Genomic DNA, 16,508 nt, shown 5'->3' on the forward strand with positions numbered 1-16,508 from the left:
TTTTAAAAAAAATCATTCTATTCCCTTCTTGGGAATAGTAGCATGGTCTCAGCTGGTTTAGTTCTCTGAAGTAGCTCACCACAGGGTCAGGTGAGTGCAAGCACAAAAGATCACTAATCAGAGGGCAGGAGGGGGTGGAGGCAGCAGCTGACTTGGATTAATTTAACTTGTCACAGAGCTGTAGCCCCAATTCAGGACAGATAGAAATGTTGATAGCATGGCAGCACACCAAACAGCCTTCACAGTGACACACAGTTGAAGTGCAAAGCTTAGCAGGCTTTTTTGAAATATTTCTACAGAACTCAAGCTACAATACTTACTTATTTAAGCAACTAAAAGGTTTTAGATGGTGCTCATGAACCAAAGAACATGTCACATTTTCCTATCGCTCCCAATTTAAAACAGCAAAGTTGCTTTCACCAAAACACAGGCTGAAGCCAGCAGTCAAGAGCACCCTATGTCAAACATTCCCAGGTTGCTACTCATTAACCAGGGGAGCCACACACAGGGATGGAGCAAAAGAGAGCACACACATATACCGGAGAGCACAGGTGCTTAAGAGCACACTCTTTCCAAACTTCATTATATTTAATGAGGAAAAAGTACACTGATCAAGTAATTGCTCAAGGTCAGGCAGCCAACATAACATAGAAGTGTGGCTAACCAAAGTCAAAAGAGCACAGCAGTTGTGTCAGAGCTAACTTGGGCTGATCCAGAGCTCTGCCTTCCCCTTCACATGCCACAGGGCAATGAGCTGGATCTGCTGGCCGATCCAAGTGAAAACCAGCTGGGTGGGGGAGGGGGGAACAAACCACAGACTGAATGCCTCTCAAAACCAGAGCCAACTCAATGCATGCCCTGTATAAACACTAAAGTTAACAATAGGTACCGTCAGTGTCACCCATTCTTGCCCTCTCTCTTTTAACAAAAATGCATCCTAAAGAATCCTTTGGAGTCCCAGGTTTCCTAAAAACACCACTAAATTTAAGCTGAGATCTCTAGAAAACTGAAATCTTAGGAGGCAGTGCATAGATGTAGTGCCTTTGACAAGGATTAGCCACCAAAGTTAAGTCTTCATTTATGCATGTTCTATTTTACATTATGATGTTCTATTTTTTTGCACTGAAAATATGCTGGCAGAACATTACTAGCAGTGAAATTATCGAAGGCACAACAATAAAAACTATGTTCTTTTGTGGTTTGGTTTTGCTTGTTTCTTTGTTTTGGTGGTTTGATTTTTTTCAGATTGCTTGAAACTAGTATCTTTTCATTCTAACCTCAAGATAAATCAGCTTTTTTTTTTCTTGCAAACTCTCCCATCATACAGTATAGGTAAAGATATAGTATAGGTAAACACATTAAAAGCAAAAACATTTGCATACAGTTTCTTGTTAATGCTTGCATTGTTTTATATTTATTAAGCCCAAACAAAGCCTACTCATCAGGGAACGAGAAGTATGCATGCAGTTTTCAACACCACTCTAGATGCTCTGTCCCAATTATTTGTCTAATAAAGCTTATTTTCTTGATCCCTGCCCCTGCTTTTGGCTTTATATGAGTTTAAAAAGCCCATTTATGTATGCTTGTTCCCACTCCTTCCCCAAATACTTCAGTCAACTAAGAAATGTCTTTCTCCTATCCCTTTCCTCCCCCAAGCAAATACTGTCATCAACAAAAGATGGAGGCAACCAAGTTGACTTTTCCCCCCTCCAGGAAATTCAGTTTCTTTGATATGTCTTCTAGATTACTTAAAAAAAAAATCTTCAACACCTGTTCAGAAAACTGTTAGACCAGCTCAAGAGCAACAGAAATGTGTGCTCACATGAAACCTTCACTTTTTATCCCTGTCCACACTTCCTTCTGCTGCCTTTTCAGTTGCAGCTTTATCACATGTGGCCACTGCTACCAGGAGATGAGGGAACACTGCCTCATCATCAAAGCAGCAGAGAAAGATGCATTCATTTCTCTTTCAGCTACACTAGTTCTACAGTTCACTTACAGTGGCAAACACAATAGCTTGCAGACATATTTCCAGCTTGGCAGTGTAGCTGCCAAAGAGGGCTTTATCCCGATAAAATTAAAAAAAAAAAAAACCCAAAAAAAAACAACTGAAAAGAGGTCTGTATCACCAATGCTTGGAAAGAGTTACTGCAGGAGAAAGATGTTCCAAGGACAGCTGCTTCGCTGCCTTTAGAGCCACAAGTGTTCTTGTGGCGTGAGGGAACCAAAACAGTGATCTGAAGGAAGCTCAGCTGGAATACTGCCAAGGCAAAACTAGATAAGAAAGGGAAATTAGTCTTGAGAACTCCAGGACTGAGGAACCACCAGCACACAGTCTCAGTCCTTCCCCCAACTCCCATCCCAAAAACAACTTTCAAAGCCTGACCTCAAGCTGGCCTAGCCAATGTCACATTTCCACAGTATGTGCTGAAAGCATGTGGGGGGCTGGGGGGGAGAAGGAGCAGAAACAGAAAGAAATCCCCAAAATAGTTATTTTGCTTTCAAGGACCCAAAAGTTAGAGAAATGTGACCATGTATACACACACCATCCACTAGTATCAATACACAGACCCACTTTCAGAGAACTAATGCAGGTGGAATAGGGAAACCTTTATTCTCTCACACAAAAAGAAGAGACAGCAAAATAAAAAATTGGCTGTCACAAGAAATTCAAAACACATTATTCCTTCAGGAACAAAGTCAACTGTAATTTTATACAACCACCCCAAAAACTCAAGGAAAAGGGCATCAAGAAGGTGACAAAGGGCACATCTAAAATACAGGAATTCTTCCTCCACCTCTTAAAAGGGAACAAGAACATTGCAGCTGCAATATGTGAACTGTCTAATGCATTAACTTGAGCTGCATTTTACAAAGGATTTCCAGAAACGAATCTGAGGTCAAAACTTTTGTCTACAAAGGAAATTAGAAGGAAATTGTAGGAGATAAAACACAGCTTTAGGTTCTGGCAGTTGTCCAGCTTTGTTCATTTTAAGAAGAAAGAAGTGCCTTTGGGGGCTGCCACATCCATTACTTCAGTCAGGACTGTATACAGCACACTGTACATTTACTAACCCACCAGACCCCTGCGCTTGCCCAGCAGATTATCCATCCCCTCAACACGAACTGCGTTTTAGGCTAATTACATTCTTCTATTAGATTTTCCAGTTAAATGTTAAAAATTTTTGCTACATCAAATACTGAAGAGGAAATAAAACTTTTTTAAATATAAGAGCAACTCTTCGGGAAACAGTTCAGATTGTATGAAGTGATTTCATTAAATACACTTCTTTCAGTACAGACTATCCAATTTATTCCCGGTTATGGAGTATGAATGATCCCTGTAGCAACTGTCTGCAGCAAATAAAGCACATAGCACACAGACAGTAAAGACTCTCCATTTTAAAAGGAGTAAGCTCGGTGCTGCAAGTCTCACCTAATGAGGGGATGGTGGGCCAGTGCTGGCCAACAAACCATCAGGCAGCCTTTCCCCACCTTTGCCCTCAATGTAATCATATCTCTGTCACTCATTCACTGCGTTACACCAAACACATCTTCAAGACTGCATCCAAACTACATCTTTTAAATAAAGCCTGCACTAGCAAAACAACACAAAATATATTTATTCTTTTGAGCGTGTTTGTAGGAGTAAGACAGAGGAACAGCTTAAGCTCCAAATCCAATGACAACTTAACTCAACTGTCACTGAGTTTGTAAAACATTCCTCATTTGAGGAAGATTTTCTTCACTTTGTAGAAGGCTACAGAATTGCCCTAAACCCATTTCAACTGATGTGAGGAACTGTTAGCAGCTGTCATTTCAACGGTGCATCTTCTACGGCAAATTTACTCAATAGCAATTTTAAGACTCCTGTTAGTGAACAGAGTGATAACAATGCTACTTGTACAACTTCTTTCTTTAGAAGTGCTAATGAATTAGTGTTGCCTCTTATCAGGAAAAAGTTGAGTGCTATTAGCATAAAGCTTGCAAAAATTAAACAAATTCTTACTGCTTCTTTGACAACTATATGTAACAGAAAGCAAGAGACACAGATATTCTGGTTTTATGAGACTCGCCTCAGCAATTCACCCAGAAGAACACTTTATGAAATTCTTTGTGTGTCTTTTTACCACTTAACTAACCAGTGCACACAGGAGATCCACAGCCTCTAAAACCAGTTCCTGGTGTCCAATCCGTGAGATACCCAAGTCTTCAAGGTCCTGGTGAGAAATCTGTAACAGCTGTTCACCATTTATCTTCTCCCGTTCAAATTTATGGACATACTGCTGCAGGCAATCATCCAGGCCTACCAAAACACAAAGAGAGAAGGGGATGTGATTACAAGTTTCTGTCTTTTCTTCCCCTTCCCCCCCAACTAAACAAGCAAAAAAAAAAAAAAACTGTGAAAAGCACAAATTGCAAGTTCATACAACATACAATGCCAAATTAGGAAAGAAAACTTGCAATGTGACTGAAGTTGTACTACAGGGGCATACAAACAGTTCATGCAGGTTTATGTGCATCGCTGGGTCATCTAAGTCAATGCACAACCCACCTGCACTTTGTGGATCAAGCTCAGCGATGAAGAACATCCCTTTGGTATCAACTTAGGCAAAGCTATCAGGCAGTATGCATAGACTCAGCTACCACAGTAACCCAAAATCCTGAAGGGCAACCAAACAACCACCACCACTACAGACAGGTGGGTAAAAAAAAAAAAAAAAAAAAAACACACCACACACACAAAAACCACACCAAAACAAACAAACAAAAAAAAACAAGACAAGAACAAAGATCTTGCCCAAAGTCTAGTTAAATGAACAAAAGTACAAAACCAGATAGTTCCCCATCCACTTTTATAAAAGGGCTGAATTAATTATGAGAGGAAGATGGAACAATCAAAGGCAAAGCAATCAAAATTATGTTTGGCTCAAGTATTATTCCCTTGATTTATGAGACCCTGCAGCTTCCTGAATCAGCCATTCCTTCCCCTTGCTAAGGATTAATGGCACATACCTATAAGAAATCTAATTCACTTTTGTATCTACAAAGTATTTTTAAAACAGTTTGTTTTGTCCAGGCAATATCCCCAAAACCCTCACTTTAAATTGTGTGATTCTATGATCCAGTTCTCTACAGTATCTTTTCCCCAGTGATTACAGAAAGGATTTCTGGTTTTCATTTTGCTTTATTTAACTAAAATTCAGGTGTTAATCCTGTTTTCTTCTGTATTCTACTCATTTCCTCTGTTCTTAAAGATTCTGTGAGCAGCAACAGTCTGGGGAAAAAGTTGGATGGATGTGGTACTTCCAAGATGATGCAGTACTCTTGATGCCCTGTTCCACTTCAACTTACTAGCTAGAGCAAAAGAGATCCTAATAGATCTGTTTTGTAGTGATACGCCACATTCACTAAAAACAGTTGACAACAGCAAAAACTCAGGTTACACATTCCACATTTACTTTGTAGCATCCACAATAGCTACATTGTTTGACGATTCAGTTGTAAAAAAATTGAACCTTTAGCTGTATAAAGGATGTTTATTCACTACCCTGGCTCAAAAGGAAGCCATTGAGATGGACAGGATGTCGAATTCTGCAGATGAGAAATACGAACAGCATCCCGAACTACAAGGAAACGAGAGCCAGAAGATCAGCACTCAGTTCGACTCATGAAGCTGCAGTAGCAGCCCAGAAAACAAGCACTCCCAGCACACTCCACTGCCAAGAAAACATTTGAGACTAATCACAAGGGGGGTTCTAGGAATCACATGAAACATATTCCTTTCATAACAGTGACACAGGCAGTCACCGCTGCCTTGCAGTGTCTGGTCACAGCAGATCTGTAGATTACAGACTCCCAAAGGCACAGGCTTACTTAACACACATCACTTGCCTTTATAACGCTCGCTCAGAAATTAATAAGGACAGGCACTCTGGAACTTAACAGTCACCCCTTTACATGACTCTGGCAAGCTTAATTGTTGCAGTACATCAAAATCTGGCTGAACAAGCTTGACTCCTCCACGTGCAGAGCTAACAGTGTGCACAGCTTGATTTTCAAGCATAATTATGAATGAGAAAACCCGCATGCAAGATGAGCAGAGTCTCCCAGGGCTACAGTTGTTTGGGGTACACTCTTGTTTCTTCCCATCTGTCTTGGCAAAGCCACATAAATTTTGAAAATTGAGCCCAGTGTTCTCTTTCCCACAGGCACCAAATTCTCCCTTAGGCTATACAAACTCTTTTCCCAGGAAAAATAATAAAAAGCCTGGCCTTCATTGTTTAACAATTTATTTTTTCAAAACAAGTTCTCAACGAAGGCTGACATACAGTACACATATTTGGCATTCCCAATTTTTAATGCTGTCTTGCAGACCACTGTTTCCCATCATTTACCATTGTAAGCCCATAGTTTCCATTAAAAATTACACAACCACCTAAAATAAAACACTTTATTCAGCATGCATTGAAGGGTTGTTTTTTGGTTTTGGTTTTTTTTTTTTTGATGCAGTGTTGCTTTCACCTACTGTCAAAACTTTTTGTTTTGCCTCAACTTCCTAGATTCTCATTCCATGCTAAGACATGAGACTCACAAATATACCCCACCCCCACCCCCAACAAATAAATACAACTATGACTTTTAGCTTGCCTGTGGTTGTTTTTTGGGTTGGTTTTTTTGTTGTTGCTTTTTTATTTCATGCTTGCCTGTTCTTGAAAGTCTCTTACAATTTGAACAGCTACCTCAATATTTTTTTTCCATAAGGGTCCTTAAAAGCAATAACTCTACCATCACGCTGTAAGACTGTATTTTATAAAATATTACAAAGTCACACAAATGTTAATTCAAAACAGCCAACACAGAGGCACAGCCGCTCAGCTAGAAATGTATTTAAAATTAAATGACCAAAAGTATGCAAAGCAGGAAGTGAAGACAGACCCACACACTCATGGCAAGCATTCACTAATGGTTTAAGATGAGCTTACTAACATTAGTGTTATTCTTTTTACTAAGAAACATATGGGAAAGTCTTAAACATTTTAATTGAGATTGCAATCACATTTATAGACTATTGTTTAATTTTCCATCGTAGAAATGAAATGTTTGATCATCATATGCAAACCAAAAAATTCCTTTCCCTCTGGGAGAAATAGGAAAAGGGAGGAAAAAAGTTCAATAAACTAAATAATATTTAAAGTTAAGTTTAAAAAGTCAGCATTCAAATGCCACTGGGTAATCTAAATTAAGTGCTCATTTCTTCCTTCTTCCAAACATCTCAGTTCTTTCCATGCATTTTCTCTCAACTTCAGAGCCTCACGTATACTTGGTATTGCCCATTAGCAAAGCCTGGATATTTCTGAGAAATTTAGATGAATTAAAATCAATAAAAATCAGTCTACATTACTCAGAAAGATGCTTTCTTACATGCCAGGTCATTTTCAGTAGTGCATTATTAGCAGGTTCAAGCCAGAAAATAGTTTTCTTTATTTCCAAAAAAATACGGTGAAGACTGACATTCGAAGAGATATCTGTATTTATCTCCTTTAGCCTCTGAAAAGCCCTTCTGAATACTAATCTATTAATTTTACACTCAAATTGTGTTTAAAAAGCATTTGTCTCAATTGCATGTGAGAAATTTTTATGTTACTCCTTGCACATACATCAAAACTATGCACAAAAGGTAAGATCCTTCCTACTTACAGAATTGTTAAAGAATGAGGGAAGATAGAAATAGCAATTGCAGAAACTTACCCAATTTTTACAACAATAGTAGTGGTGATTTAGGGAGGAGGAAGAGAGGGAGAGAGACTAGTCTGGTTAGCATTACTTGTATCGTGAAAACCCTTCTGAGAAACTGCAGTGTAACTTGAACAAAACTCCCACCAAGATTTTGGCAGGTGTAGAGATGTGCAATAGATCCTAAGAACTGTCTAGACTTTTCAGTCTAAAATAACCTTCCACCACCATCTAAAGCACCTCAAAGACATTCAATACCTTACATTCATACAAAAACATTAGGATAGGGCTTACACTTACAGATTTGCTCTGTTTCCAAGATTAAGAAAGTTACTTTGAATAAGAATTGGAGGGGGGAGGGGGGTTGGTGGTGTCACAACTTTGAGGGGGTTAAGAGGGTGGCCTGGGTTTAATCCATAACTATCAGTTTACTATTCAAAGACAATGAACATTTCAACTGTTGATAGATGTCAGCCATTCAGCAATGACATATCCGACTCCCAGAGCACTACAGACGTGTTTTACAAGTAAAGTCATTATGTAGTTTCATGCTTTTTGGTCAACTTCTGTGCTGGACACTACCAAATAATTTACCTACCATAAAGCAATAAAAACATGTAACTAACATTATGGCCACAGGTCCAAAACCAGCTGACTCACCACCTCTTCTTTCCTCCCACGAACCCCACTCTTCCTCACTCTTTTCTCTTGTGAGATCCCAAAGTCTACATATTCCAACACAGCAGGGGCTGGGGGGACAGACAAGGGAAGGAACTGAGGAAGGAACAGGGAAGGGGAACTGGAAGGTGACAGGGATCATTTTCCACCAGTTTCAGGAACTTGAACAGATTCTCAGGACAGCTCATAAAATGCCAAAGCTGGCATGAGGAAGCAGGAGGAGCACAAACCACTTGAACAGAAGAACTGACAAGTACAAGACCTTTTTCACATAGCACCACCACAGGGATCATTGCTCAACACAACATTACTACTATAAACATGGACTCATCTCATCTCTGTTGGGTGACTAAAACTGGCGGCACCTGGTGTCTCAGGGTAGTGCCAAGGTTCAGCTACAACCCTCAGCCCACTGAGGGGCTCCCTTGGACCTTAGCTGGGACTGCTGAAGCCTTCATGCCTCATCACCTTAAACAACATTAAAACATTGTAAGAATCTGACCTTCCCACATAAAAAGTCACTCAACTCTTGTCTCCCTTCAGGGTCTATTTAGTTGTCACTTTCAGTCTCCAAAGACTCCTTGCACACATCAACTTCAGTCCATCCTCCCAAGCCTTGAAAGATCATCAATTCTAGGAAAATCTTTGACATACCCCATAGTACGTGCCATTATACTATCATTTATATTCCACCTCATTTTATAACTCTTATAGTGATAGCCTCCTCCCTTCATTTCCTCCATGTATTTCTAGGACTGGAATAAACTAGTAAAAGCAGAAGAGAATCAAGGCAGCAAATGAACACTACAAATAGAAAAGAGCTACTTCATAAGCAGGTGAACCTGTTAACATCTGAGAAGGCAAATGAAAGTGAGAAAAAAGCATCTGCAAGACAACTGTGAAAAGCTGAAGCAGCTCAGTAGGACAGGTACAGGGTAAAAAGGAAAAAAAAATATAAGTTCAAGGAGAAAACAAACACACTTTTAATATAGAATACAGTGGGAAGGTTATTCCACTGTAACACTAAGAATGCCATTCTTCTCCTGCAATATTACAGACCAGAGGCAAGGATGACTTTAACAAAGGAATGTAAGGTCCTTTAAAAAGATGATGATAAGTCTAGAGCAGTCAGAGTCGCTGAAAAATCTAAATCTGTAATAATTTGACCCTAGGTAAGAACTGACTTTCTATGACCCAGATGGCTGATTGTTCCTTGACTATTATTATTTTAGCATTTATCTGTCCACAAGTTTTCAAAACAAAACTTCAGTTACCAGTTGGTATGAGCCACTTCAAGGCCTTAGCTTGCCAAAAAAATATAAAATCCTTCAAGAGATCTTTAAATTACCGTGAAATGTACAAAGGTAAAAAAGCTTCCTCATTCATTTTTTTAATCCAGGTAGTCTCATAATCACTTATAACAAACACTACCATCATCTGAAGTACTAACCACTTTTTTGTTTTTAAACACAGAATTGAAGGGCAACAGCTGCTTAGCATCAGCATCACAAAATGCATTCTGCATAAAACAGCCTGTTCATGAAATAATTCCTCCTCATGCAGTCAGTTGTAAACAGAAATGTGGAAGAGTTGCTTAACCATCTGCATCTTAACCAAGTAGGCACTGTCGGTCGCCTCACCAGGCATTAGGTCTGGCTTTGCTGAGGACAGCCAGAACAGTACAGAAGTTTGTCTGTCCCCCACTCCATACTGGGATGGAACCAGACAAGGCTGGCCTTGCCCGCCAGCAGTGATGCAAAGGGCAGCTCTCATGAGGGTCACAGAAGGACAGAGGGAAAGGGCGAAGCCTTCGACTTCGATAATGACTGCTTTACTGTCCCCTTGGTAATCCCCTATGACTGGCAGTTGCACAGAAAGCCTTTTGCAACATGTTCCTATTTTCAGTATTTCCAACTAACATATTTAGCCTGGAAAAACAGACTACACACACACGCATTCACACTACCTCAAAATAAATCCATTCGTTCCATTCAAATCCATCCATAAATCCCTTCCCTTCTTTTGAATACAAAACTGAAAGCTTTGCCTTGTAATAAAAGAATTGGTGGGTAAATTTCGGTTGTAAGCCATCCTGACCAGAAGGGCTATGGAGTCTGTGTTTATACTTTAGTCACTCCGTAAGAATGCAATCTCAGATGGACAGGCCTTCCACTGTGTTATACCTTTTACCAGTCCTCCCTACAAAGCCACTGATTGAGAGCATTCCAGCAGTACCCATTATCGTGCTCCAAGACTGTAAATTTGAGAACAACTGTAAGTCTCAACACTTCACAGGGTAAATCATCAAGTATGTTAAGGAAGAGTCAAAATAGCTTTTGCCCACATGCTTGCCGCACCCTTCCAAGAACTCCAGCAAGTTCGCGAAGCCAGACCTCTCTACAAAAACCAGAAAAACTCACTCAGATTCCCCTCACAAAATATTTTCAGGAAACTAAGCAGACACTGAGTAAGTAAGAGTAGAGTCCTTACAGAAGAAAAGTTTGTAGGGAGGATGGGATAAAGGCCTATAAAGCCAGAAGTTGTACAAAAAAAAAAAACCACAAACCCAAAACCCAAAGACCAGTGATTGTACATCATCTCTTCCGAAACAGGAGTTTGAGAGCCAGTGAAGCTAGCATGTAACAGGTCCAAACAAACAAAAAAAGTGATTCTTCACACAGCAGTAAGCAGCAAATGTTCAACAACCATAAGGGTTCAGAAGAAGGTGAACAGGTTCATGAAAGAAAACGCTGCAGAAGTCAGTCATGGTGACACTGAAAGACTCAGAGCTGAAGATCTGAGGAAGCCTTCAGAAGGAAACAGATGATAAATGGTTTTTCCTGTGATCCTCCCTAACATATTCCTTTTTGTCAAACATTCAGGATGGGACACTGAGCTAGACAGACAGCACAGGACACAGGACTTCCACGGCTGTGCCATACACTGCACCAAAATGTAGATGGCAGCTTCCTTTCACTTTTGTCGTAAGACTTAAGAAAATTATCTCTTCGCTAATGAAAGCTACTACTGGTGTTAATGTTCACTGTAATAGTGACACAAGGTTTCACCAAAAATGCAAAGGGGGGGGGCACACCAGGGGCAGGCAGGGGGAACAAAAGCTAAACACAAATTGATATCACCATTCAGTATTAAAAGCCAAAAGGTATAATCTAAGCTTTTGGGGACTGATAAAAACAAGCACAACAAAAATAGGCCCTAGTAGAAAATAGATCACAGTGAATCACAGAACTGCTTTTCTGGGTTGTAATCCAGCTTGAGATACTATCAGCAAGTGGGAATTTGCAAGAGTGAATTATTTCATAAATTGTACCTTCAGTTGAAAATGAGTAAACTTGCATCAGGACTGCAAAAATGTATTTTACATGAGTGAATGTAACATACAATAAACTGACATAAAAGCAATTCTCTAACAAATGAAGAGTTAATGGTATTTAATTCCAAAAGCATTTCAGTAGAACCCAAAGTTCAGTTTTCTTTCTTTTTAATAGCTCTTTTTCAGGGAACTCATGAAAAAATGGAGGTAGAAGAAGAGAAACTTATTTCTACTTTTTATAGGGAGTTTCTTATTATGACATAGCTTTAAGGTTTCAAATTAAAGGCAAAATTAAAATGTAATGCTATGGAAATTGAAAAGTGAATTGTGCTGGCATGCCACATAAAAAAAAAAAGACACAGCATAATGACATACAGGTTTAACAAGAAAAATCTCTCTTTATAAAAGAGATACAAGCATAAGCACACAGCCCAATCATACCCTACTACACTGAAAAATAGATCCCTGTGCCACAACCACAGAAAGACAGAAATTAAAGCCTTTTTCAATTTGACAGGGCATTCTCCCTAGACATGATAAAGTAGAGTTTATCAGGAAGCAAACAAACAAAGAATCTTTTGTATTACATTCCCACTGATTTGAAGGCAGGTGAGTCAGAATACATACTCCATCGTGTTTTCACCTGCAGAGCTGGACTGGACATGTGTGCACACCTGTGAGCCCCTACTGCAGATACAAGTCTATAACCTAACAGGGCTTTGCTGTTAATGTCACCCACTGCCCTGAGAGAACACAATTAACTCCACCTCTGAATATTCAACCATAAATATGGGTTGAAATTTTGACTTGACTGGAAGGAAGAGGGAAGACATGAGACACCCCTTTGTTCAGGACTTACCACTAAGTTAGACTCCACAGTGCCACCCCAAACACTCATCTTTGGAAAATGGGTTTCCAAGAAGTAAGAATGGGAACTACAAACAAGGGCTCATCTCCAAGACCTCAAATACCTGGCAGCATGATATCTTGCTGGCAGTATTTCAGCTGTAACTCTTTGCTAGTCTCAGCCCCCACCAGAACAGGACTGCTGACCAGAGAAAGATGAAGGATTAAAAAAAAAAAAAAAAAAAAAAAAAAAAAAACACACAGAAACTGATGCACATCATTTTTTCCTGCTGATTTTGGTGTACATCCTCTGTCTGCATCAAAAATTTAAGTTCCACGTGATGAAGTAGCTTCACAGAATACAACATTCATGCTTTATTTTTCTTTTAAGAATCAACTACATCACTCACTGACCAGCTATGCTTCACAAGAAAAACAATCTTTCCGTGTTTTAACAGATTTTGTTTGGCAAACTAGAAAAAACACGAGATGGAAGCAGAGCATATCCATATGTTCTCTGCAGACAGACTTGGCACTCTAAATTTCAAGAGAACATGTGATGAAAGCCAACATTCAGAAAATGCATGCAAAACATTAAAATAGAGATCACACCTGTCCTAGGCAGACAAGCCCAAGTAGCTTCCTAGCCAATACCACAATACGTCTTCAGGGACACTGCTGACAACATCCACCCACCCCAACCCAGACTTCACAGTAAAAACAACATCCTACTTGTTGCATGATGCAGCTCACATTCATCCCCTGAATATACTGCAGCATGAGCAAGGCAACACAAACCAGATAAAACGGCAGTATATCTTAGCTGTAATGAGCCACTCTAATCAACGTTTATTGCTCAAGTAGTACCTAAGAACTACTATAAACTCCAAACTGAAACAAGAAAAACATCTCTTTGCCCAATACACCGATACGTCCAAAGGTGTGCTTATTTGTCTGTTGGTTGCATTTAAAATAACTAATTAAATGGGTTCAGAATGGCTCTCCACTGACACAGAAGCACTGCCAGCAAGTATGACCTAGATCTTGTTATTCTTTTTCACCTTAAATTTTTACGATTATATCTAGCAAATGACTTATCCTCCACCAAAAAGTTGTTTTAAACCCACAGAGCTTGGCACTGCATGCTCTAGTAGACTACTGCAATGGCAGAAAAAATTCACATTAGTTACTAAAAAAGATTGTTCTCGAACTAATTCATTCAAGCCCTGTTGACAGCCATCAGGTCCAAGTGAACATACCCTAGTGTTTGCCACAACCTAATAAAATCATTTTGCTGGTGAAAACATGACTGACAGTGTCAGCAAATACTGAGCTTTCAGCATGGTAATCATCAGTGTGACTTTAAAGTCACACGCTTGCATGAGGGCTGCAGTGAGAGAGAGATGCAACAGGATTTTTAAAAGATCTAAAATCACTGCCAGCTCCTTCCTACACCCTAGGAAACAGCCTCTCTTGTACAGAACATATGGGATGACTACCGCAAACAAACCACCCATGGGCGTACCACAGCATTTGTTGCTCCTGCAACTAGGTGGCAACAAGAACTCCTTGCCACTGTAATCAACAAGGTAGGTTGCCATTTCATCTTCAGGCTGTCCAACACCCTGACTCACTCCCTCAGGAGGCCACACACAGGAGAACAACATGACTCCAGAACATTTCCTTCATCCGTTCCCAGATGGCACAAAGATGCCTAAATGGTTACTGCCAACTCACTTTTACCCAAAACCAGTGTAAAGCTCCTCTGCACCACCAGAGACTGATTTGCACCAGCCACTTAACATCAACATCTTGACAGCTGAAGGCAAGCTGCACAGATGCCTGTGCCTCAACCACTGCAGTAGGACCTTTATAAGCTCATCATCAGCAACAGCTTCAGCTAGTACAATGAGCTGTAAACTGCCAAAGGATGTAGGAGGACACAACCTGGTCTGCCACCTTTGCTGTGGAATCACTGCAGAGAACAAGGGCAGAAAGTTGCAGGGGGGTAGGGAATAAACAGCCAAAAGTGGTACAACCGTGGCCAACAAAGCCTATGTCAGGGACCTGACTTGTACCTCGTGAGACCCCCTATGCTGCCCCTCACTGGAACAGCTGCAGACCCCACTTAAAGAGGTGTATTCTCTCACACTCATTAACAGCTCAAAGAGAAGCTCAAAACAAATCTTGTTTCTGCTACTAGCAGATACAGATGTTCTCACTAAATCAATGCAACCACAGAAAAACACATTTCCCAGAATTTTCCAACTCACACAACCATGCTGAATTTGTTGGGTGGTTTCTTTTTTATACCACTATTCTAACACACACTTTTTACAGAACTTTTACTTATAAAAGCTTTCAGTTTTTTCACTTACAGAAATGTAATAGCACTGAACATAAAATGCTTGCTGTGGAGTCATCCACAAGATTACAGGAACCAGTTTGGGGTTTTTTTTGTTTGTTTTGTTTTTTTGTTTTTTGTTTTTGTTTTTTTTTAATGGAAGCAATTTAATTTTGTGTTGCTGTTGTAGTTAAATACATATTGTAGCTTAATCCATAGCAGGAATATGTAATCATTTAAGTCCCCAAAGGCAAAAACTCCAGAAACTATGGAAATTATGGAATTAGGCCACAGTCCGCAGATCATGCTGTATGGCTGAAGATCACCTCTCTAGTCTCATTCTTCCTGTCGTCCATCCCACTCCTCTCTCCAACATCCTGATCTCCTCCTTTTCCACCTGCACAATACTACCACCCCCTTGCCAGAAAACCTTCTATGTCCTATCCATAGGAAAAGTGGTGACAGAAAGCCAAAACAGAGGTGATGAGGGGCCCCATCAAGTGTTCTGGCTGCATCTGAGCATCTTCTCGAAAGCACAGCAGTGCACCAAGAGAAACTCTGCCAAAAGCAGGCTGGACAAGCTCTGTGTTGTGGACCAACATACACCATCCCTGAGACACCAGTGCACAGCCTAGCAGCAAATGACACCATGCAAGGCACAGATTTGGGGAAATATACTATTATAGGTGACACACAGGAGGAATGTTGAGAGAGATGTTGCAGGACTGTATTTGGCACTGTTGACTTCCAAGATGCAGACATATGAAGTTAAACTTAGCAAGAGGCAGCTCCCCATCACTGTACACCTAATTCCGTATTACTGTACTTTAAAGTAATTCACAATCAAATTTAAAAACAATTTTCACAAAGCAACAGACACCGGAGCACTCCTGGACAATTTAATGAGCTATTTCCCTCACAAAGTTTCATAATTTCAGTTGTAATGTTAATGCATTCACAGTAACAGATAGTTCACATCAGCGTCACCACAAAAGGAAACTTCAAGGTGTCAAAAATTCAAAGCTGTCTGAATGAGGAAATGTTTCTGCTTCACAGCAAGTTAACCTCAGTAAAATAGAGCCACCTGTATTTCCATCTATGTTATCTTTTGCCTACTGACACTTCTAAGCAGTGCTTCTTCAGTTCATTGTTCTCATGCATTTCACAATTCTTTGTCTACATGGCAACACTGATTTCTTACATATAGTCAGTTTTTCCTCATACTAAGGGGTTGGGGTTTTTTTCTGTGCCACTATCCCTTTGTTTTCTAGAGTTTTTTTTCTAAAGAAAAAAATGTTACTTTCAAAGATTGTTTTAGCAAAATACCTTTTTCTTTGTATGTTAGCTTTTTTCATACAAAGCAAATCAATAATTTTAAAAAATATCATTCCTACGCTTATCTCAGTTAAGCACAAATTCAGCAGCTGAAAGGACATGGAGAAAATAGGTCTGCTGATCCACTTTGTAAGGACCATACTTCTCACTCATCCTGAACACTACTAACTCCCAATTTCATTTATATCAAACTTCACATTAGCCACGTTACAGCTATACAGTAACCGAGGGTGA

At 39.8% G+C, this 16,508-nt stretch overlaps 1 protein-coding gene across 5 annotated transcripts in view; it reads right to left on the reverse strand.

Annotated features, from left to right (window-relative positions):
* CNKSR3 (CNKSR family member 3) overlaps window positions 1-16,508 on the reverse strand; it is a 60,053-nt gene that overhangs the window by 25,968 nt on the left and 17,577 nt on the right. For all 5 annotated transcript variants that reach the window (XM_040597390.1, XM_040597388.1, XM_040597387.1 and 2 more), the window contains one exon: window positions 4,143-4,306. In XM_040597390.1, coding sequence (XP_040453324.1) covers window positions 4,143-4,306 — 164 coding nt within the window. The remainder of the gene's footprint in view (window positions 1-4,142; window positions 4,307-16,508) is intronic.

Source organism: Falco naumanni, chromosome 6 (assembly GCF_017639655.2).
Source record: "Falco naumanni isolate bFalNau1 chromosome 6, bFalNau1.pat, whole genome shotgun sequence".
Classification (NCBI taxonomy): domain Eukaryota; kingdom Metazoa; phylum Chordata; class Aves; order Falconiformes; family Falconidae; genus Falco; species Falco naumanni.